The sequence below is a fragment of the Pygocentrus nattereri genome, chromosome 10 (genome assembly GCF_015220715.1).
Source record: "Pygocentrus nattereri isolate fPygNat1 chromosome 10, fPygNat1.pri, whole genome shotgun sequence".
In the NCBI taxonomy this organism is placed as follows: Eukaryota; Metazoa; Chordata; class Actinopteri; order Characiformes; family Serrasalmidae; genus Pygocentrus; species Pygocentrus nattereri.
This window is the reverse complement of record NC_051220.1, coordinates 15,490,803-15,515,436: the sequence shown is the minus strand read 5'-3', so window position 1 is coordinate 15,515,436 and position 24,634 is coordinate 15,490,803. Positions and strand designations below refer to the sequence as shown.

Below are 24,634 nucleotides of genomic sequence, written 5' to 3'. Positions count from 1 at the left end.
TGGGGAACACGTACTCCAACGTAATGATTGGGGCTTGTTCATTTTATGGAAGGAAACTATGATTTTTGGCTCTGTTTCTGTGCCATAGGGTTGAAGCTACAGGGAGCAACCTGTACCAACAATAAACTCTCCCTCTCTACTGCCATCTCCACTGAGCTGCCACTCACGCAGCTGCGTTGGGTGAAGCAGAACAATGCAGAAAAGAGAAACATGGTAAGTCAGCACTAAGCTGTTACCATCCCGTGTACGTAGCTATAAATCAGCATGTATATGCTTTAATAGCCTTTATCTTGCTAACTTGGGCTTTTTCTCTTGCTGCCTGTCTCCAGGTCACCTTGCCAGTGTATCTGAACTTCACCCGTACAGACCTTATCTTCACCGTGGACTTTGACATCGCCACCAAGGAAGATCCACACAATTTCTATGAGCGTGGTGTGGCCATTCTCTGCACCGAGTAAATGATTGCTTTGTGTCACAAAAATGAATCATTACTAATCATTTAACCATATGATTCTTTGTAGCTTAGATACTTGTGTAACCCAGTATTTGTGGAAATGTAGTGTTGAAATGTAACAGTTCATTATAAATGTAACGGTTTGTTTCTCATAAAAAAAAAAGATTAGAAAATAAGGGAGGTGTTAGTAGATGGATCTGTGCACTGTTAGGAGGGTTTAAAAAAAGTAGGGTTTTTAAAAGAAGGAAACTGTACGTGTTTTAAGATGGAACAATGAATGTTGATTAAAGGTTAGCATGTTGGATGGTTTCAAACAACCATACAGCGTCACTTGATTCATTTTGTGATTGAGAGAAAAAAAATGAAGCAATCTCTCCTTTGCTCACAGAGCCTGAAAAGTCAGAGAAAAAGATTTTAATATTTACAATTAATCTCAAATATTTATTAAATATATTCAATATTGGCTTGTCCTCCATGTAGCAAATATCATGCAAGTATTTATTTTTGGTGTAATTTGTACTAGAGTATTGCTAATTCCCAGTAATAATGGAAATACATAAGGTATCAGTTTTGATTAACTTCAATCTCTAGAGCTCAGAGAAAATTTAGTGAGCTAAAATGAGTCTGATCTTGACTCAACAGTGCTTGCTGAGCAGTAATGTTTATAATAATTAAATTGATTATTTTTATGAGTTGGGACACAGATGTTTGGACAATACAAACGTGCATTATGCTGAAACTACATCAGAGTTTTTTATTATGAAGTATTTGACCTATTTGATTTAAGATATGAAAAACATTAAAATGTTACAGTATTGCCAAAATGAAACTGGTGAAAGGTTTGAGGTTCTCTAAGAGCTGAGGTAATACATCTGTGTTACACAACTAAAATTGATTTTGAGGATCTTGGAAATACTCATGCTTTATTGAAAAGAATATTCTGTAAAGAGTAAGAGTTGAATATCTCCTCTCTATGTGGAGGATGGAAGTAAATAAAATTGCCCCAATGAAGATGACAGCTGAAGTGCATATAAAAGAATGATCTGTAGTTTGGTGTTACTTTCCTCGGGTTCAAATAACTCTGGATGTTAAGCATCAGATGGATTGTGTTTTATCTCAGTTGGCATTGCCCATTGAGTAGGTGTGTACATACTTAAAGCAGGAATTAACAAGTAAATTCAAATTAGACCATGTGATCTTACAATGGGGATTATGAGTCAACCTCTTGCAGTGTTCTTAAAATCTACAGAAAGATGTTTGTTGATACATCTTGACAATCTGTTGATGAAATTGAGACAACACTTTGAAGTAAGAAAAGGACACTGTGCTGGGTAATCTAAACAGGAATCTGGTAGTATAAGGCCAATGTAAGCAACTTCACATCAGTTGGAAATCAAAACATTGGTGTGGCAAATTAGAGGAAAAAACAGCATGTCTCAGCAAAGGCGAAAGCTGCCCAAAGAGCTTCACTGTATTTTGGAATAAATTCTACAACTCTACAAACCTGTCCTGGAGGGATGGAACACCATTTTTCCAAAAGATATTCCTTTCAGTTGATTGTTCTGATGACGGTGGTAGAGGACACCATCTAACATGGCAGCCCAAAATCTCCAATCAATCTACATCTTGGTAAGGATCTGGTGACGGTCATAAAATATGATTCGTATAAAAAAATTAAGACTATGTTCTATGCTAGTAAAATCACAGCAATGATTAGTGACCAGTATTAAATTGAAAGTGCATTAGTACCATTTATGTTTACCCAATTAACTTTTTTTATTGTTAAGATTTTTTGTAAATACACACTCATTGCAAATGTGATGTCAGCAACATGTTCCAAAAATGTTGGGACAGGCACGTGTTTAGCACTATTACATCACTTTTTAACCACACTTAATCATTTGAGGACTGAAGACACAAACTGATGCAGTGTTGAAAGCAGATCTTTTGAACCATGCAACCGTGCAGGTCTGGACTGCAGAAAGGCCGCCACTGATTTCTGTTTCTGTTAATCACATCCCAACTTTTTTGGAACTAGGTTTGTAGTTTCCATATGAATTAAATGATACAGTGACCCATAGTGCCTTGTTAATGGGGGCATTGTCATCTTGGAAAAAATGAGTTTTGTCTTTAAAATTCAAGATTTTAGTTTATAAATAATGAATATGGAACTCAAAGTGCAGATGGCTTTAATTTGAGGGTCCTCAATATGAAGGCAGAGTAAATACAGAGGATTACCACAAAATGTAAATTACCAAGTCAGACCAGATCAGTTTGCAAACAAAACTTTTTTACAATTCTGGGACATCTTTTGGACAGATGAGACAAAGATCAGGGTTTAGGTCTCTCTGAAGGGAAGAGTACGAAGAAGGGAAGGAATGGCTCATGATCCAAAGCTTAATAGCTCATCTGTCAAGCATGGTGAAGGTAGCATTATGGCAAGGATGTTTATGGTTCCCTTGTATTTATTGCTAATGTCACTGCTGACAAAAGCAACATATAGACAATGACCCAAAGCACAGTGTGAAAGCAACCGAAGGCAAAACAGTGGAATGTTCTAGAATGGCAAAGTCAATCACCTGGCCTCATTCAAATGAAGCATGCATTTCCTAGAAAACCAGCATATGTTGCTGTCCATGTTCAAGCAAGGGTTTTTAACAATGAACTAAAATGGCACTTTGAGTGTTAGTTAATTCAATTACTTTAACATTACCTAAAATAAGCAGCCTGTGTATGAAAATGGATGCAATTCCTTCACTGTCATCTGGATTAAAACTAAAACAAGTCTACAATTTGAGCTCAAATTCATTATTAAATTTGACTCCAATATTCTGTGCTAGACAGCTAAAATGACAGTAATGCTCAACATATCAATATTTAGGAGCATGACTATGACTGTGCTTAATATGACCAGAGAAATGAATCAATGAGGTAAAGATTGTCATTTTTCGTTTCAGGTTGACAGTAAACAAACTGTACTCTAAGAGAGGATTAGAATACAGAAATACAGGCAGCAAATCTGTGATGTGCACTTTATTATTTTGCAATTTATAAACTTTTAAGGTCTTTGTTGTATTTCAATATATACATGCACACCGATCAGGCATAACATTATGACCACCTTGTTTCTGCACTTGCTGTCCATTTTATCAGCTCCATACCTATATAGGTAACCCACATGGACCCTCATAGAGCAGGTACTATTTGGGTGGCAGGTGGACACTGTGTGTAAAAACTCTAGCAGCACTGCTGTGTCTGATCCACTCATACCAGCACAACACACACTAACACACCACCACCACGTCAGTGTTACTGCAGTGCTGAGAATGATCTACCGCCCAAACAGTACCTGCTTTGTGAGGGTCTATGGGAGTCTTGGCCACTTAAGAACAGGGTAAACGGGTGCTAACAAAGTATGCAGAGAAACAGATGAACTAAAGTCTGTAACTGTAGAACTACACAGTGCACCTACATAGTAAGTGGAGCTGATAAAATGGACAATGAGTGTAGAAATAAGGAGGTAGTCATAATATTATGCCTGATCGGTGTATATAAATGAATTCAAAGAAAACATTACTCCTAATCGGATATAGTACACATTGAGTAGCCCCACACTATATTTATTTTTCCCCCCTGCTCCAATATATTTATTTTAAACTTATGGCAGGCTTGTTAAATAGCTGTTGTGTTGGAAGCTAGAAGAATGTGTAGCAAATATTTTACAGACTCCAGTTAAAATGACAAACACCATCCTAAACCTTACGTTGGCAGCTTTTGGGGTACAGAAATTACAGTGAAAAAGAATTCACTTTGTAATGCTTGAGGTTCTAAATCCACTTCCTTGCAACAAATTTCCACTTGCCCTGATGGAACAGTTCCTATAGAAAAGCTTCCCCATTACAGTCTTGAGTGACAGCATGCAGCGTTCTTCAGACAGGTGATTCTTTCCAGATGATACTGTGTGCAGAATTAAGATGAAAGATGAAACACTTTGCCTCATCCCTACAATAAGAAATAAAATGAAATTAAATGTTCATATAAACAATGAATCAATTAAAAGTCCATCCTCAGTAAAATCCTTATTTGTTTGAGATTTGTAATTACATGTGGAATTAATGTCTTTCGTTTAAAGCACCAGAAATGGACAAATTTAACTTGCTATAGGCACCTTAATAGCAGGCCAATCTGCTGTTGTAATCTGCTGACTCAGCCCTGACACGCAGCAAGTCACTGCAGACACATGGCTTGAGTGAACTGCAGTCAGATCTTCTGATTAAGCGCATATTTCAGCTTCTACTGAACTGTGGACTCACCTCTGGGAAAATGGTCTCTGTCTCCATTTGAGTGATACACTGCTTCTTTCTGTGCATGTATTCCTCAGAATCAGCCAATGTGCCAAACAACTTCCTTTTGGAAGGTGAACCAAGGTGGGTGGGGCTCTTGAGTAAGTCATCGGTTAGATGAAATGTCTCTCTACCAAATGGAACTACAGGGCAGTAGAGAGGTTTCTGTAAAATCTCAGCATTGGCAAATTTTCTGGCGCTAGGAGGGAAGTCCCCCTGATTATCCGCCTTCAGCTCTGAGTCACTTGATGATCTCATCTGGACGTCTGCAGGCATACCATCTCTTGACCCTGGCCTCCTCACTTCAAAGAGGGGTGCAGGATTGGGGGCCGCTCTGCGACCTCTCCCTTTAGTTCTGAAGCCTCTGTGTTTCTGTCTTTTTGAACCATCAGCAGAGGAAGTAGAGTCTTCTGAACTTCCATCATATGGGTCCAGGGACTAAAATAAGTAACATAACAGTTAAGAGATCCAGGTCAATCTAAGGGCAGATAAGGCCCAAATTAAGGATGCATTAAACCGTGTTAAAATAAATAAATAAATAAATAAATAACCCTCATTTTACTCATGTAGTTGATCTGTTGTTGGTACTTTGAGTAAAATGTGCTTCTTTAAAAGGGGAATTTCACTGATTTTTTGAATGCCTGCATACTTAAATATGTGAGCAAGGTAATTCAGAATGGTTTGATATGCAAAGGTGCACAGATTTCTTTACAGTGGCAGTGACAGGAACCAGGGTTTATAATGTTTACAAATAAATATAGCCATATAATTTACTATCCAAAACTACCACTGAATCTACACGCATTTTCTGAGATTTATATGGAACTGTGACAATGGTGAAATAATAAATCCAAAAATGTTTTCTTTGAGTCTTGCTTCACCCAACATCCTACATATACTTCTCTGCCATATGAGAGAAAAATAAATAAATGTAAAAAAAAAGATGTATGTATATATATATATATATATATATATATATATATATATATATATATATATATACACATATACATACATACATACATACATATACACACACATACATACACACACACACATACATACACACACACACACACAATACATATATATATATATATATATATATATATATATATATATATATATATACATATATATATATATATATATATATATATATATATATATATATATATATATATATATATATATATAATTTGCCACAAATCACAAGAAGTTGACAAATGACAGGTAATCTCAAACTGATTTGCTTTTTGGGGTTTATAAAAATGGACAAAAGTATGTCGCATGGATAATAAACAGTGTTAGCAGCCATACTGAATTTTTACTCAAGTGCAAAATACTCATCTACAATACTGTAGATCTGTATAGGGTTACGTACAGTAACAAAGCACTATCTTAACATGATTAAATGTAAGTGGGGGGGTTGTGAGGCATGTTTAAAATGTGATATTTTGGGTTGAACATATGATTAAGAAAGAATCACAAATTAAAAGAAATGAGGCCATGGATGCAGAAAGTCTTGCAACACAGTTGCTCCATCCAGAACACTGCCCGGCTTAGTATGGATTAAAACTACTCTGTTGCTTCTCCTGTATCTTTGCCTCCTTTTTTGGTGCAAGACTGTGCACTTGCGAGTAGAGTAGATGCAAGTAGTACAGTCAGTGGCAGACAAATGAGAGAAATTTGCAAATAAACACCTCTTGTCCATTATAGTTTAGATTTGTTAAGCATCTGCCACATAATCAACTGCTGACAGACGTCTGATCATTTTATGATTCCACTAGTTTTGTAGATAACAGAGAAATAAATCTTGTATTACATGTACGATAGTCAACAGAAAGTGTCAGAGACCAAAATCTCGTTCCATTATTTACTCACTTGTTGGTAGTGCCGTCCAAATGGCTTTTGTGGTAAAGAAGGCTTCTTAAGACTTGTGCAAAGCTGTAGTGACTAACAGGACAGCAAACATTAATTCACTTTTTTTGAAAATCTGTAATTGTTTAAATCTGTAATTTTGTTCCTTTACTTGAAGCGGTCACTACCTTACTGCTAGCATCGGACCATCGCGGGCTTACGTCTGACTCCGAGTCCGAGCTTGAATCCACTTTACACATCTCCTGATACAAAACAGGAGTATCGTTACAGTACACACATTTAGCTACACAAACGGGGGAAATCAGTTTAATGAGCATGTGTTGAACGTACACGGGTAGTCCTACCATGTACTTGAATGCCAGCCTGTCCACAGCGTCTGGGCCTCTCGGAACAAAGCTGTGGTCACAGATACCTATGAGTACACTTTGTATTAGTAAAGTCTCCATCGTTTCAGTCGGCAACAACATTATGTTAACATATTGCTCAATTCTTGACCTGCATGTCAGTCACACACAGCTTTTATGTGCAATGTATGAACTTATATTTGGAGTCCTGGCTAATACTGGAGGCCTTCTACCTGCTGTAGCATGTCGCCTCCGTAATTGTTTGGTCGGCATTGTACTCCACAGCCTGAGACACGCTTCAGACATTAAAGGTAGTTTGAGCACCATTACAGGTGAAGTGGAGGCAGGCGCAGAGTGAACAAGAGGCAAATAATGGACTAGGCCTGTTAACTTGTCAATCAATCAAATTATAAAAGGGTGGTACAAATGATTTATTTAAAATGATGGAAAACGCGTTGCATACGTTAACTCAAAACAGTCTCGTTTTTGAGCTTCTAATGAACCCGTATCTGTAATTTGCCATATTAAATTAAAACACTGTTTTACTTTTTATTTTATTAGTATTTCAGATATAAAAACATTAATGCTTAGGCGCTGCAACGAAAATAGTGTACAGTAACGTTACTTTATACTTAATATTGACTAATCATACCCAATGTTTACAGTAACAGTCGATCATCTGCGCTTTTAATACCCGTTATTAAATAATTCCGTTAAATAACTGCAGACGATGGTGTGCTCGGCTCTGCGCATGTGCGGCGCGTAAGATCCGGGCCTGGGCCAGGATGAATGCAAATTTCAAAGATGGCGGCGGAGGGAGGAGGGAAGGAGATGAACGAGATCAAAACTCAGTTCACGACCCGAGAAGGCGCATACAAACTCCTCACGCACTCCGAGTACAGCCGCCCCAACCGGGTGCCTTTCAACTCGCAGGGCTCCAACCCCGTGAAGGTCTCGTTCGTAAACGTGAACGACCAGTCCGGCAACGGCGACCGAATCTGCTTCAATGTGGGCCGGGAGCTCTACTTCTACATCTACAAAGGCGTCCGAAAGGTAAACAACACTTGGGGTCTTTTCTTGCCTTTTTGTTTTCTTGGCAGGCACAGTTAAAGCGATTGGGTTATAGTTAAAAACGAAGCTTGATTTGAGTCCACATGAAGTGGCGAGGTCGTTGTTTAGCTGCTTTCCCTCAGCCTTTTTTGCGTGGACTGCTTGCTAACGTTAGCTAGCCTTAGCTAGCTTAGCTATTGAAGCCTACCGACAAGCTGTCAGCTTGGGCCTAACGTTAGGTACACCTGTCGTGGACGCCGTAGGACTAACACTTTTCATGCCCACTTTATCCTCTGGATGTTAAAAAGAGCGCTGTTTGCGTTTTGACTTCCTTCGACGTTACTAATAACGCCATGCTTGTCGTGTGGGGATTAACGCTAGCCGTGTACATGTCTGCACATATCGGGGTCGACTTGTCCACGGTGAGCTAAGCTAGCTAACTACTGCAACTTGGTTCAAGCGATTGGGCCAACTGCGATGGAGAGAACAGTTCGTGTTTAATCAAGTAGTCATGCTTTTAACTTCATTACTGTGCCAACGACTCTGTCAGTGCTTATTTACTACTCAGTTATTATTAATGTCCACCGCCATTGGCGTAAGACGAGAGGAAATGAAGCACTGGGTTTAAAAAGTCTAGCATGACGTTATCATTTTAATTTCCAGTGTAGTTGGGCAGTGCTGAATGTAAATTTGTCTAAATCTGTGCTGTTTGTGTTTTTGTTATTTGCTGAGAAGGAGATTGATCCCGTCAGTTACTGCTGCCTACGTGCGTTGTTTATGTGGATTGCACGGAGCTCATATGAAGTGCTGAGTGAGCTGCTCTGGAGAGGTCTGCCAAATTAATGGTTGGTCTGCAATTGAATAAAAATTACCTCACTGTGCAAATACCATTGCACTTGGGTTGTAATAAGGCACGTTGTTGTCTGTTCCTCATCCTTCATAAAGCTTATTATACATATTAGTAGTTGTGGTCAGTTAGTTTATGAGTGGCTTTAAGTGTTCACTACAGATGCAGAGTTTAATCGCAATGCTTTGAAAACGTTCAGATATCTTTTGTTTCCCTTTTGGAGCTACTAACACAACCATGTTGAAAGGGACTACATTAATTGGGATCAACAGGTATTCTAAGGTTAATAGTGTAACTGATTCTTTCTGCAGTCACAGTGCTTCAGTCAACTGTTTTGACTGACTGGTGAAATCTTTTGTGGACATTACAGCATGCTCATGCTATGGTTACAGATATCATACGAAGGTCATCATCTCTTTACCCATGCATCTGATATATTTATCTTCTTAAAAAAATAATTTTATGTGATTCTTGAATGAAGATGCTCCAATATGGGTTGTTGCAGGTTTCCATATTTTTTACTGTACGTATCTGCTGATGGAGATATTGATGCAGTACATAAAGTTTAATAAAATGCTGCTAGATATAAATGGGCCTTAACACTTAGAGAATATAGTGTTACCTGATGTCACTGTAATAGTTCTAGTATAAATAGCCTAGGCCTCTCATGCTAAAACATGGTTTACAAGTATGCCCCTTTTTCATCTCAGAGTAAGTATTGAAACTTATGATAAAGGGAGGTTGGGAAATACGCAGTACCTGAACATCTAGGACCAGGAGTATCAAGAACCAGAACTTTTCACTCTTTAAGGAAAAATGATTTCTGCTATAACACTGTCACCATAACATGATATCATGTATTTAAAATAATGACAAACCAGTATACTGTTGTGGAACCACATTTTACACTTTCATGATGTAGTAGTGCAGGGATGATATTCTCTTGCACATGGCATGAAACCTGCATCAATCTATAATTTGATGAATGTCCTCATATGCAAATAAACACAAGGGCAGAAAAATATATGTACCTGAAGTACTAATGTTTCTCATGGCTACACTGGCCAAAAAGTCATATCATTGTGGGTTTTTGATATAGACTCTCTGCAAACTACATATTTTATTGCTTGCTACCTTGTCAACAGACAGACTGCAGACCTGAAGATTTTTGTAACCTCTTGTCTGGTTTAACTTAATAAATTACTTCATTACAACTGAGCCTTGAAAAAGTCTGTATTCGTCAATAACAAATTTCAGTACCCAAGTAGTCTGTTAAATCAGTGTCAGTGAGCTAATTAGCATGCCTGCTTCACAGTGTAGATTTATGAGTGAATGACAAGCATAAGTATTTTGTAATTTGGTGTTCCGCAGTATTCAAAATGTATGATATTGTTATGGTGGAGATTTTGAAATACTGGCAGTTTGCATTACATCAAACAAATAGTAGTTTTATCAGAGGTGTTTGTTTATTTGTTTATATATTTTAAAAATGAAGAGCAGCTTTGGATTCACAGGGTCCCACTTCACTTCTCCAAGGACCAAGGATAGACACTGCGTCCAGAATCACACACTACCATGCTAAATATTGTCAGAATATTACATCCCCATTAGAATTACATTCATTTATACAGCACGGTATGTGGTTTCTGATGTTAATCACATCGAGTGCAATTACTGCATGGTAGAAGTTGGGAGCAGCAACAGAATGATCAAGAAGGTGAAATTGGATGTGCATTTCTAATTTTGATATTCGAGTATCTGTAAGAGTTAATGAACGGATAATCGGTTATCTACGGTGAAGGAAATAAGGAAAACAATAACTGGGGCCAACATGAATGCATTTGAAAATGTGTTATTTAAAAATAGCCAAAGTTGAGTAGCAGGGGCTGCAGCTTCAGGTGCGAGCTGATGACTTCTTGGAGCTAACTGGTACAACGTTAAATGCTAATGAGAACTTACTCTCATGAACCTTTTTTTATAAGTTGAACTCTAAAGTTGCTGACTCGTTTAATTAGTATAAATAGCGATAAAGCCCCTCCGCAGCCAGCAGCTCTGTTTGTTTGTTTGTTTGTTTATTTGTTTATTCTTTCTTTTCATGAGATGCTTGTCAATACATTCACAGTAAGGCGCTCATAATTCTTAGTAACAAAGTAAATAGGAATGCTTGCAAATGCAAGTGAACTTGCCACATTTTACAGTCACTGAGTTAATTGTCTGTATATCTTTTTGTGACAAAGCTTGTGTCCATCTCTAGTGAAAACTCATGCGAAGAAGAAAAAAATATTCACATATGTATGTGGTCACAAGTTACAAGTACGTGAAGTATAATCATAATAAGTCATACTCTGTTTACTCTCTATGGGAGCACAGCTTTCTTTGGCAGTCAGCTTAGCAGATAGCTAGCAGCCTTCTCAAAATAAAGCTAAATTATGAATATTAGTTTTATGTTGAAGTATTTATTGAATGAATCGCTTAGTAATGACCTAATTGGCTGAATCAGGTGTGTTTGGGCAAGGAATTATTGAAACTCTCCAGGATAGCGTTTCAAGACTACAGATGAGAAGCACATTCATAGAACGTTGCAGCCGGGAGCTGCGTTCAGAACAAAAACATTTAAATGTGTAGCCTTGAAATATTTATGAACGTTATGTACAAATGGAAATACCAGCAATGTCTCTGAACACCCCAACTACAGTCTTTAAAATCTAAGAGGGTGTAGTTTAATGCTGTAACTTCACCTTTTAGAACATATTTTGGTGGGAAAATGTAAGATCAGAGTACATGTCTCATTTTCTTTTTTGCAAAATTGCTCTTACTATAGATATAGATATGTCTATCCTAACAGAATACATCATGAATATGCATGTGCTTAGGACAGTGAGTGTGACTCTCTAATTTGTTTTAATGCTTAGAATTTTAAACAGCTCTGAGTGTTATAATTTCCCCTTCCTTAGCACCAAGAAAAACCTCACAATTTCATTTCAGCTGCCCAGATTTTTTATATTTTTTCTCTTCCCCCATTTACAATTTTCTTCTACATGCTTTGGGTCATTATTTTAACTTGTTATATTTTGGTGTCTGTATGTTAATTTAATTTCGATCTCTTGGTGTAATTTATGTTGGATAAGGAAACGTATGCTTTTTATTCTTTTTTGGGGAAATATCCAATTGAGGAGGCATTCTTATTCATGCCTCTTTTCTATATGTTTTACGGCTCACAGGCTGCAGACCTAAGTAAGCCAATAGACAAGAGGATATACAAAGGTACGCAGCCCACCTGCCATGACTTTAACCACCTTACTGCCACGGCGGAGAGCGTATCATTGTTGGTGGGGTTCTCAGCCGGCCAGGTGCAGCTCATTGACCCCATCAAGAAAGAGACAAGCAAGCTCTTCAATGAAGAAGTAAGTGTACGCATGTATGTGTGTGTGAACAACATTTGAGTCCTTTATTTCTGGTGCTTGTACAGCTGTGTTTTTGTATGCATTTAACAAGTCAGTCAATGTTGATGTTTAATGTTGAACCATAGCGTCAGTTTTGGGGATGCACTGTAGTATTTGGACCACATTTCTATACTGAACAGCCTTTGTAGCAGATGATCAGAGGCAAGTGCAATGTTTGAAACCATAAATTAATTCTGATAAAAACAAAAAGCATGGTGTTGTAGTTGTCTCTCTTCATCTGTAGGATCCCACTACAAGGACAGAAACTTTCTGTGACTACTGGTGTTACACAGAAAAGTTCTTATGTGTGTGTCCTTGTCATTCTCCTTAGCATGCATAGAAAATGTGTTAAGGATGGTGTTTAAAGCTGGCACTTCATTGTTTAACATCAGCCATATATTGTGTACGCTGTATGTGTTGTAAAACTTAGCAACACACTGGGTATATTACTGTTAACTTTATCTACTAACAAATGGTCTTTTTTTTTTCTCTCTCTCTCTCCTTTTTTTTTTTTTTTTTTTTTTTAAATGGTCTCCCACTCTTACTCCTTTACAAATCCTCCCTAAACCACCACCTCAGAGACTAATAGATAAATCTAGAGTGACTTGTGTAAAATGGGTGCCAGGCTCTGAGAGCCTCTTCCTTGTAGCTCATTCCAGTGGAAACATGTACTTGTATAATGTGGAGCATACATGTGGCACAACAGCCCCTCACTACCAGCTGCTCAAACAGGGCGAGAACTATGCTGTGCACACGTGCAAGAGCAAATCCACGCGCAACCCTCTGCTCAAGTGGATGGTGGGCGAGGGGGCACTGAATGAGTTTGCCTTTTCTCCCGATGGGAAGTTCCTGGCCTGTGTGAGCCAGGATGGTTTCCTCCGCGTGTTTAACTTTGATGCAGTGGAGTTGCACGGGACCATGAAAAGCTATTTTGGGGGACTGCTTTGTGTATGCTGGAGCCCGGATGGGAAATACATTGTCGCGGGTGGAGAGGATGACTTGGTCACCGTGTGGTCGTTTGTGGACTGTCGAGTCATAGCACGGGGTCACGGTCACAAGTCATGGGTAAGTGTGGTGGCATTTGACCACTACACCACTAGCGTGGAGGAGAGCGACCCCATGGAGTTCAGCGGCAGCGACGAGGACTTCCAGGATCAGATCCACTTTGGCCGCGACCGGGCCAACAGCACTCAGTCACGTCTCTCGAAGCGCAACTCCACGGATAGCCGACCAGTCAGCGTCACCTACCGCTTTGGCTCGGTGGGTCAGGACACTCAATTGTGCCTGTGGGACCTCACAGAGGACATCCTGTTCCCCCACCTCCCCCTGTCTCGAACCAGGACCCACACCAACGTTATGAACGCTACAAGTCCCCCAGCTACAGGAAGTGGAGGAGGCGTGAGCAGTACGGTCGTCACGACGACCAATAACCCCAGTACGAATGGCAGCAACAACAGTGGCGCAAACACGCCGGGGAACTCCCTGCCCACGCCGCTTCCCCGCTCCAACAGCCTGCCACATTCAGCAGCTGCCACCACTGCTAACAGCAGCAAAAGCAGCGTGATGGACAACGCCATTGCCTCGGGTGTCAGCAAGTTTGCCACGCTTTCACTGCATGACCGCAAAGATCGCCACCATGACAAGGACCACAAGCGCAATCACAGCATGGGCCACATCAGCAGCAAGAGCAGCGACAAGCTCAACTTGCTCACCAAAACGAAAACGGACCCAGCCAAGACACTGGGCACGCTGCTGTGCCCACGTATGGAGGACGTACCCCTGCTCGAGCCGCTCATCTGTAAAAAGATAGCACATGAGAGACTCACTGTTCTCATCTTTCTAGAGGACTGTATAGTCACCGCTTGTCAGGAGGGATTTATTTGCACATGGGCGAGGCCTGGCAAAGTGGTAAGTTCTTTTTGAATCCAAAATGCCTATAACACTGGTCTTCCCCTACACTCAAAATACCATTCTATCACGTGAACATAGTTAGTTACCGTGCCTATATCTGTAGTGGTGTCATGTTTGTGTGTGACTTATTTAAAGCCTTCCCCTGCACAGTAAACAGAAATGGAGATGTATTTTCTTAATGCATAGTCACACGTCATTTCCTCTTTAGCAATATGACTCCTGGGCTATTACTGTGGTTGTTAATTCATGCACAAACCTGCTAATCTTGAATATTTTTGAGTACCACATCTGACTACTGTGCCACTACACAGCATTGAACATTCAGCAAATGACCTGTTTATTGAAAAAGGTAAAAAAAAAGACAAACACAGAAGTCCTGAAATGTTAAATTACATTGCTCTTATCAATATTCTTAATGCATACATATAAGAACAAGAGAAAAAAAATAGGGCTTTAAAATGTCTCAAATCCCATAAATGGATGTACCCAGTGTCTCTATACAAACACGTAACCTAAGGAACTTTACAGCTGTATCATTTTTGCTCTTGATTATTTATTCAAAGGACAAGCTGTATTATTTTGCAGAAAGCTGCAGTTTTCATGAATTTTTGTGACGTGTCAGGGTATGTTTCAGTAGTCTCTGGTATTTTTGAACTCCACAAGTAGGCAATTAAATGATCCCCTGTAAATTCACACTCTCTTTAAGCACTTTCTGTAAATGTACTTTATGATGAATGATTCCCTCCCAAGTCAGGGTGGCTTACCTGCAGTTTTACTCCAAAAACAAAACCCTGACTCAGACTTCAACAGCCAAACAGAGCCTCTGGATTAAAGTTCAGAGAACTTTGACTTTTTATTAAATGAAAATGTTACAATATTGCACACAAACAAGATTTCATACATTTTGGTCATTGTTTGTTTGTCAGTTTAGTTTGAGAATAGATAGTGGGGATTTGGTAGACCTCAGCAATCTGTCTGAATATTTGCTACTGTTGTGTTATTGTATAAGGCCATAACATGCAAGTAACTGATTCTCATTCTGTGCTGTGGAAGCATAATGACTAATCTCAGATATTCATTATAACTGCCCTGTCACATATTTCAATAGATGCATACAGTTTTTCCTTTCATGTCACACTGAAGTAACAAAGTTCTGTTTTTATAATTCATTGTTCAAGACATTAATGATGAAAGTAACCAATGTTAGCTAGTTGAGACAAACTAAAGTACAAGCTGCTTCAACCCCGTCTGGGACATTTTTTTTTCTTTTCATTCGCATGCAGGTCACTCCGTACTAAAGTAAGGAGTAGCTGACATGCGACACGAAGAGAAATTCTGCTCTGTTCACTTTGGATGACCAGCAGCTTGTACTATCAGTTGCTTCTAAAACCAATTCCAACATTTTAGAAAAATTAGGAAATGTTGGGCTGTAGGGTCTATTATATCTGAAAAATTTGGAGTGCCAAAATCAGCCTTTTTGTGTGGCAGACACTCTAGAGAATAATCTAGAATAAAATGCACTAAACTTCCAAATTAACACACATGTGCTGCACAAAATTACATTGCATTTTTATATTGTTGGGCACAATTAATTTGCATCAACACATGCTGCTTTCGATTAGTTTGGCTACTATAAATAAACAGGGTGACCGTTAAGGGTAATGTGCGTAATATATATTTGCCCTTTCAAGCAGGACAGTGGGAACCTAATAATTCTGGTTCACGTAGAATATTTTGAATGTTAAACAGACAGTTTTGAGAAAAATGCTTTGTAAATGTCCGATTGTTACATTTGTTCTTTTTTTCTTTTTCTCAAAAAGTCTCAAACCTTGGAAGTGCTCCCAAATAAATCTTTGTCTTCCTTTTCAGGGTTTATTGTCATCCCAAAACCAAGCCAACTCTCCCAGTGGAACAGTAGTATAGCCACAATATTTCTGCTGCTAAGAACCCTGCATCACACCGCTGTCATATAGAGAGCCCTGTGCTGCTCTTCACTTCATCTTCACTTCGTTTTATTTGAAACCCCATACCACCCCCCAGCCCCCCCCCCCCCCCCCCCTCTGTTTTCATTTCTTAAACGTTTGCTATTGGTTGCCTCACGTGGTCTACTTGCACAGTGGACTTGCTAATACTGTGCACAAATGGAAGTGGTGTGGTGCAATGATGGAATGATGGACTGCGGCCATGTCAATTTCTTTTACCACCCCCCACCCTTCCCCTATCCTTTTTTTTTTAAAGAAATATATTTATTTTTGTCATTTTGATTTTCACACACATTTCACTATTTTTCTTTTCTGAATTTGAAGCATGGCTATAGCGAGAAAGTCATTTAAGAGTGGAAACCAGTCAGCTTTTTGACTGTGGTAAACTGAAGGGGTGGGGATTTGGGCCAGAAACCAGGGGCAAAGAGAATCCAAGGACTTGCTTCCATCCAAATTCCTTTTCCTAAGGTTTTTGTTTTTTCTTTCGTATGGAATAGATTTTCCCCCATTTAAGAACTTTGCACTGATTTTATTTTGGTTGTCTGTTTTGTAACTACTATAAAGGATTAAAAAAAAAAAAAGACAACAAAGAAGAGGTTTGGGGATGGCCTTGATGCACTTGGCTTTAATATCCTCTGTCTTGAAATTTGAATCTGAAAAAGCTGGATGCTGCAATCATAGTTTTTTTTAAAGAAAATTTGTTTGCACTTAATAGTTTATTAGAAGAGAATGGCTTTACATTTTGTGTGCAAGGACTCACAGACTGGTATAAGGTGGAGAAATATGAAACAATTAAAAAAAAAAACTTTGTATCTATTGAGCATTTATTTTAATATTGTTTCAGATTAAAATCTGCTTTGTATTATATGTATAATATTGTAATTCAGTGATTAATGGGGCAAAAGCAAATGATCAGTACTACTCTAGTGGACGTTTTGTCATCATTAAAGGAAATAGTGATTTCTAAAGCAGAAAAATATACATATTAATAATATTAAAAAATCTTGAATATGCAGGTTTCTGTTTATTTTTTTCCCCTTTTCTCTTGTACAAAATTCATCCAGATGTATTTTGATATAGGATATTTATGTATCAGAAGACTCAAATATTTGCGTTAACATGCTTAATAGTACAGATTCACGAAATGCAGTGTTGTCTGACAGTGGAACTCGGGAATTCTAAAGTTTGAAGCTCAGGAAGTCGGGCAGACTACAACAAAAAAGTCAATATTTAGCTTACAAGCTGATATTCTGCTGATAATATTAAGCCACACCCACTAAACAACTGCAATGTAGGTTTGAAGCTGATCAGTAGGACATTACCATGTGACCCTATTTAACATTTTAATGTACCTTGTTTTTGTGAGTATCAATCATTGTTAATGCAACATTCAGTGAATCGACACTAACTGGGAAAGGCGAGGATGCTACAGTGCTCATTTTATGTCAACATTTTACAGTTCACGTTTTGTTCTTCATTAAAAAGGAACATAGATATTTGGCCTTGTGCTTTGATTGTTACAGATTGTGGTGTGTTTAGCCCAGCCTTAAAGATCCTGTTTTAAAGATGTTTTTTTTTTTTTTGTTTTGTTTTCCATTATTCTTATAGATAATGTCACGCAGTATCAGAAACTATATGAACAGGTCTTTTTAAGATTGCTTAACTTGGTGCAGTGTGATGACTTTTGCTGGGATGTGGGGGGTGGTAGGAGGGAGAGGAGAAACATGATTGGTTAATGGTTGTCTTTAAACGCTGGTACATGAAATATGCCACCACACTTGAAATGTGTGATGGATCATACATAGTATGACCAAGCACATAAACTTAAAAGGTTTATTTACTTTCAGATTGACTTAACCAAAACTGTGTGCTGCCCACACTTTCCTGGTGCGATGTAGTGTTTCAAGCCTAATCAAGCTTGCCAGCTAATTTATCTCCCCATCTCTGACTAGAATATAGAAACTGGCCCCCATCAGCCTGCTATTTTCAGTAGGCAGCAGCTGAAGTCATTTCTGGTTCGGCTTTTTGTGCAGTGGATGCTGTGCAAACATTAACAAACATTCCTTTTATGCGTATTATTCCCAGCTTATTCCTAATAAAAGTAGTAAATCCACTGAATCTTCCTTTGTATAGTACATTTATGCATGTAACGCAGCTCAAAGTGCTTTACAGGAGGCTTTAAGGCAGAAAGACTGGAAAAAAAAAGATAATCACACATGGGCAACAGAATGTTTGAAAAGTACTTGTATTATCTAAAAACAAAAATGGATTACTGAATTACTGTATGATTATTCAGAAAATACATACCAAACAATGGCTAACATGAATGACAAAGATAGCTGCTGTGAAAGATTGTGCTGTGGTCACCTGACTATTGGTAAAACGTTCTTGGTGTATTAACACAATATATACAGTCCGGTGCAAAAGTCAGACACCCACATGGCCACCAACTTGGGTTAAACAGTAGGGGGATTTGAAATTTACATCCTAATCTGATGACGGTGTAATTTGTGGGAAGGATGATTGAATACATGTAAATGACTAATTCATTTCGTTTTTGTCTGTAGTGATAAAGTAGGTAATGTGATCGAGTTATAAACAGATCACGTTCCAAGAAAATACACTGCTCAAAAAAATAAAGGGAACACGCAAATAACATCCTAGATCTAAATGAATGAAATATTCTCATGGAATACTTTGTTCTGTACAAAGTTGAATGTGCTGACAACAAAATCACACAAAAATCAATGGAAATCAAATGTATTAACCAATGGAGGCCTGGATTTGGAGTCACACACAAAATTAAAGTGGAAAACCACACTACAGGCTGATCCAACTTTGATGTAATGTCCTTAAAACAAGTCAAAGTTGCCCTCCTACGGCCTCCTCCATGTCTCCTGGTGTACTGGCCTGTCTCCTGGTAGCGCCTCCAGCCTCTGGACACTACGCTGACAGACACAGCAAACCTTGCCACAGCTCGCATTGATGTGCCATCCTGGATGAGCTGCACTACCTGAGCCACTTGTGTGGGTTGTAGAGTCCGTCTCATGCTACCACGAGTGTGAAAGCATCAAACGTGACCAAAACATCAGCCAGAAAGCATAGGTACTGAGAAGTGGTCTGTGGTCCCCACCTGCAGAACCACTCCTTTATTGAGTGTGTCTTGCTAATTGCCAATGATTTCCACCTGTTGTCTATTCCATTTTTTTTCCCGAAATTCTGTAAAGCTGCTTTGTGACAACATCCGTTGTAAAAAGCGCTATACAAATAAATTTGATTTGATTTGAATTTGCACAACAGCATGTGAAATTGATTGTCAATCAGTGTTGCTTCCTAAGTGGACAGTTTGATTTCACAGAAGTTTGATTTACTTGGAGTTATATTGTGTTGTTTAAGTGTTCCCTTTATTTTTTTGAGCAGTGTAGTATTGAAAATACTGGAGCAGCAGCGAAGAGGACAACGACGCGGAAACCACACGCACATCTTCTAAGCCTTATCCTTCTGGGTCGCGGTGGGAGCTGGAGCCTATCCCAGCAGTCATTGGTTGGAAGGCAGGATACACCCTGGACAGGTCACCAGTCCATCGCAGGCCAGATGCGGGAAACACTGCGCTTTAAACCTTTTGAAGCCGCATGCTCTTTTATTAAACAGGGACGTCACTTCGAGCCATACAACTCCTTCTTATGGAAGACCCACCTAACTATCCATCACAGTATAGAACACTCAACGCCGCTGCACGTGTTAAGCTATCAACAACCCATCTACAATAGATGAAAGCAAGGCATCCAGGTACTTGCGCTAGAGGGCGCTCCCAAGTGAGTCCAAAATGAATGGGTTGATGTGGAGCATTTGAGCAAAATCCGTTTATAAATGCTTAAACATTTTTAATGTAAAACAATGCAGTCATTTCCTGAACACTGAATATCAAAAAAATAACAGCACAGCAGTGTTGAATTGTAAGAGCTTTTCAACTCAAATGATAGAGGAGTTTAAAACGTTCGTGACGTCAGCGAGCGTGTACAGCCAATGAGCTGCTCCGCTTGCCAATCAATCATCACGCTCTAGCAATAATGTCTGCCTCCTGCTGCCCTAAACCCGTTTGCTGTAGAAAAACGGAAATATATAGGTGAGTTTTCTTTGCTTTTTAATGAAATACATCCTTCAACTTTCTAAAATTAAAGAAACATTCTGGCCAAGTGATTAGAAACTATTTTAACTTTTCATCTTTAGCCATTGGGCTTCATTCACTCCCATTCGTTGAGACTGCAGTAGTAGCTTGACTGGAGGAATTACGTTAGTGGAAGCAATAAAAATTCTCCTGGCTGTCGCTGAGTTTCAGACTGGTCAAACCAACTGTCATTATAGCCCTATTCCTTGAAGCCAGGGCTGAATCTGTTGGGAAAGGAGGGAATATGCAAATTAAGTTAATTTCTATGGCAAGCCAAGAGGGTCAGAATTGGTCAGGGTTTTGACGGCATATAAAGCGTGCGCTATGTTTAAAAACGCCGTCCAGAGCGGCGTTTATGGGTTTTCGTTTGGCCGTCAGGTAAACGCGAGGTTTTAGAACATCTGCCGGCAGCATGCGCTTAGTTAACGCCACCACGCATCTCAGAAGCAGAAATGACCTGAATTTACATATCCCCTCCTTCCCCAAGAGGTTCAGCCCTGGCTTCAGGGGGAGGGTTGTACGGAGAGGTGGTTTGCTCAGTTCGAAACTCGGTGATAGCCAGGAGCATTTTTACAGCTTCCGCTGATTACGGTCCTGGGTATTGCGCACTCCCAATCGGCATCGTAATGCTGTCAAATGTAAACAGATGTGCCTGTTTTTTAATGATATTTTTTTACCAGAGTTGCTGATTGACGTCTGTCGAGCGTCTTGCTGCTCTACTCAGCACGAATGCAGTTTGTGTGAATGGGCAGCGCATGCAACATTTAGCGTCTCTCACGCCTGCAGTGTGAAACAACGACAACAAACCATTTGCCAATGAACCTCCCCAGTCCCTCCATCACTCATGAATGCTCTTGTTGTCCTTGTAAAACAGTCTTTTAATTATTAAGAGTTTTTAGCGTAGCCTTATGGATCGGTTTTGCGATATTACGTGAACGTACGTCTCCTGCATGGTCAGCTACACCACCAAAGGACAAAATCTGACAAAATTAAAATGAAAATGCAAAATAAACAAATCAATAGCAAAGTGACAGTTCGTGGTTCCGTTTTCTTCGTGGGCGCGCTTTAACTGTCAGAATGAAAAGGAAAATGAAAACGAACATCAGCGCCACCTGCTGGAGACTCACGTTTCATTTTCCAGTTTTCCATTTCTTTTTCTATCTGACCAACATGCAAATATATACTAATTAGCACTAGGCAGGGCTACGGGGTACATTTTAGGACAGCCCCAGCCGCCCGAGGAAAAAGATCTAGTATTAGACCAAACGGCCTCAGAAAAAACGGTGAAAATTTTGCACTGGCATTTATATCGAGATACACCATAGTAGATAACTTTTCTCTGCGGCTGTTTGGTCTGATAACTTTTCTCTGAGGCCGTTTGGTCTGACGGCGTTTGGTCTGATGTTCAGTTTCACCCGATCTGAGTCTTGACGGTGTTTTTTCTGGAGACTCGAAGTCTTTTATCTTGAGGAATGATGGCAATTCTGACGCAAACGGCTGATGATGTCCTAAAATGTACCCCGTAGCCCCGCCTAGTGCTAATTAGCATATATTTGCATGTTGGTCAGAAAGAAAAAGAAATAGAAAACTGGAAAATGAATGTGAGTTTCCAGCAGGTGGCGCTGAAGCTCCTTTTAATTTGTCTTTTCATTCTGACAGTTAAAGCATTTATTCATTTTGCATTTGCATTTTAATTTTGTCAGATTTACAGGCGATTGCTATGAAAATGAACTAAGAAAGTAACTGCATTTCATGAAGCAATGCCAAAGCCAAAGTGAAGTTTGTGTTTTCTTTTGTCTGTTAGCTTTTTCATTTTAGATTTGGCCGTGAAAAACCAGAATAACGACTAAAATGAAATGACAAATAGGCATTTTCAATTTATTTTAATTTTTCTCACGAACGGCTCGTGCTCATGTGAAAAATTAAATTGCAAATGAAGGCATTTAATTTAATTTTCAATTTTGGCAGGATATTTGCGCAGATGTTTGAAAAAAGAAATGGCAAAAAGAGGTTTGCATTTACATTTTATTCTTTTCATTTTCATTTCCTTTTTGGCATGATTTGCCTCCCATACTCCCTCCTCCTGCTACTGCGTTTAGGGCTTGAGTGGCCTAAGAGGCCGGACAGAGGGGTGTCAGTCAAGCATGCTTATTAGAATATTAGGTGACGCCTAGACAGTTCTCAGACGAGGCTGCTCAGCAAATCCAGATGGTTTTGAGTTGTTTTATCATATTTTCTCTTCTTTTTGTTAAAATTCTGCTTGATGTTTATTATAGCAGTTTAGGTGTCATTCTAACATATTAAACATTTTAACTTCAGTTCTCCGGATGTAAGCTACCAATGTTTGTTTGTCCTCTTAGCTCTGGTGCGCAACTTAAGAAAACTTCAGACGCAATGTCTTGGTTGATTGTTTACATTTGAGGCAAGAGTGCAGTTCTGTAGTTTTGATTTAAATTCGAATTTTACATTTTGTCTACTTTCCAGAAGTGAGAATGATTTTAAATGGCATTCTAAACTTATAATGACTTCACTGCAGACTAGTTACCCAGACACAGACTAAGCATAGTTCAGGAAAACGCGTACCTTGTATCTACACTCTTTGTCCATTTATCAAGTCCATTTACTATGTAGGTGCACTTTATAGTTCTACAACTACAGACTGCAGTCCATCTGTTTCTATATGTACTTTTTTAGCTTGTTTTTTGTACTTCAGTGGTCAGGACCTCTACAGAGCAGATATTAATTTGGGTGGTAGATCATTTTCAGCTCTCTGTCTGTCTGTCTGTCTGTCTGTCTGTCTGTCTGTCAGTCATTGCATTTTGTTTTTATTTACATTTCACACGTTGTAAAATGCAAATCTCATAGACACATTTTATTCACAATAGAACATAGAACACATATCAGATGTTGAAAGTGAGACATTTAACCATTTCATGAAAAATATTAACTCTTTTAGAAAATGATGGCAGCAACACATCTCAGAAAAGTTGGGATAGGGCTGTATCTACCATCGTGTAGCATCCTCTCTTCTTTTAACAAGTGTTTGTAAACGTCTGGGAAGTGAGGAGACCAGTTGCTGAAGTTTTGGGAGAGGAATGTTGTCCCATGTTTTTCTGATGTATGATTCTAGCTGCGTCTTTTTTGATGGATTTTTCTTTTCATGATGAGCCAGAAGTTTTCTATTGGTGACAGGTCTGGACTGCAGGCAGGCCAGTTCAGCACCCAGGTTCTTCTTTTACCAAGCCATGCTGTTGTGATGGACGCAGTATGTGGTTTAGCATTGTCTTGCTGAAATATGCAAGGCCTTCTCTAAAAGACCACTGTCTGGATGGAAGCATATGTTGCCAAAAGCTGTATATTTCATTCTACATTAATGGTGCCTTGACAGATGTGCAAGATGCTATGTGCACTTATGCTCCTCCATGCCATCATGGATGCTGGATTTTGAACTGTGTGTTAATAACAAACTGGGAAGTCTTTAGCCTGGAGCATGCAGTGTCTATTATTTCCAAAAATAATTAAAAATTTTGATTCATCTGACCACAGGACACTCTTCCACTTTACCTTGGTCCATTTTAAATGAGCTTGGGCCCAAAGAAGTTGGCAGCGTTTCTGGATCCTGTTTATATATGGTTTCTTCTTTGCATGATATAGCTTTCACTTGCATTTATGGATTGCATAGCGAACAGTGTCCATAGCCAATGATTTCTGGAAGTGTTCCTGAGCCCATGCAGTGATTTCCAGTACAGAATCATGCCTGTTTTTAATGCAGTGCCACCTAAGGACCCTAAGAGCATCCAATATTGATCGTTGGCCTTGTCCCTTGTGTACAGGGATTTCTTCAGATTCTATGAACCTTTTGATGATATTTTGTAGTGTAGATGGGTGGAATAGTCAAAGTCTTCACAATTTTACATTGAGGAACATTTTTCTGAAATTGTTACCCAGTTTTTAGATGCAGTTTTTCATAGTTTGGTGAACCTCTACCCATCTTTGCTTCTGCGAGACTGCCTCTCTAAAATGCTCTTTTTATACCCAGTTAGGTGAGTTAGTTACAAATTGCCACACAAATTCCTCCAGCTGTTTTTTTTTATTAGTACCACTTACTTTTCTAGCCTTTTGTTGCCCCTGTCCCAACGTTTTTGATATGCAATGCTGCCATGAAGTTCTAAATGAGTTAATATTTTTCATGAAATGGTAAAATGTCTCAC

At 39.1% G+C, this 24,634-nt stretch overlaps 3 protein-coding genes across 7 annotated transcripts in view; 2 read left to right on the top strand and 1 right to left on the bottom strand.

The window, feature by feature from the left end:
• Nucleotides 1–772, top strand: part of dync1h1 (dynein, cytoplasmic 1, heavy chain 1) — a 39,971-nt gene extending 39,199 nt beyond the window's left edge. For both annotated transcript variants that reach the window (XM_017713828.2, XM_017713830.2), the window contains exons 77-78: nucleotides 89–213; nucleotides 330–772. In XM_017713828.2, the coding sequence (XP_017569317.1) occupies nucleotides 89–213; nucleotides 330–458 (254 nt within the window). In that variant the 3' untranslated portion in view covers nucleotides 459–772. The remainder of the gene's footprint in view (nucleotides 1–88; nucleotides 214–329) is intronic.
• Nucleotides 773–3,751: 2,979 nt separating this feature from the next.
• LOC108436987 lies at nucleotides 3,752–7,397 on the bottom strand. 4 transcript variants are annotated; one of them, XM_017713780.2, is made up of 6 exons: nucleotides 7,256–7,397; nucleotides 7,023–7,090; nucleotides 6,846–6,917; nucleotides 6,682–6,753; nucleotides 4,768–5,235; nucleotides 3,752–4,411 (listed from the first exon to the last, which is right to left on the bottom strand). In XM_017713780.2, exons 1-6 carry the CDS (start codon nucleotides 7,347–7,349, stop codon nucleotides 4,352–4,354), a joined length of 834 nt encoding a protein of 277 aa, XP_017569269.1. In that variant the 5' UTR covers nucleotides 7,350–7,397; the 3' UTR covers nucleotides 3,752–4,351. The 4 variants fall into 4 exon arrangements, with proteins under 4 accessions (XP_017569269.1, XP_017569268.1, XP_017569271.1 ...); XM_017713779.2 differs by having other exon boundaries at nucleotides 6,846–6,920; nucleotides 7,256–7,396; XM_017713782.2 differs by having other exon boundaries at nucleotides 3,752–4,456; nucleotides 6,846–6,920; nucleotides 7,256–7,395.
• A 402-nt stretch (nucleotides 7,398–7,799) lies between these two features.
• On the top strand, nucleotides 7,800–17,751 carry wdr20a (WD repeat domain 20a). The gene is made up of 4 exons (XM_017713827.2): nucleotides 7,800–8,075; nucleotides 12,141–12,323; nucleotides 12,942–14,270; nucleotides 16,143–17,751. Exons 1-4 carry the CDS (start codon nucleotides 7,812–7,814, stop codon nucleotides 16,194–16,196), a joined length of 1,830 nt encoding a protein of 609 aa, XP_017569316.1. The 5' UTR covers nucleotides 7,800–7,811; the 3' UTR covers nucleotides 16,197–17,751.
• The last annotated feature ends 6,883 nt before the right edge of the window (nucleotides 17,752–24,634 follow it).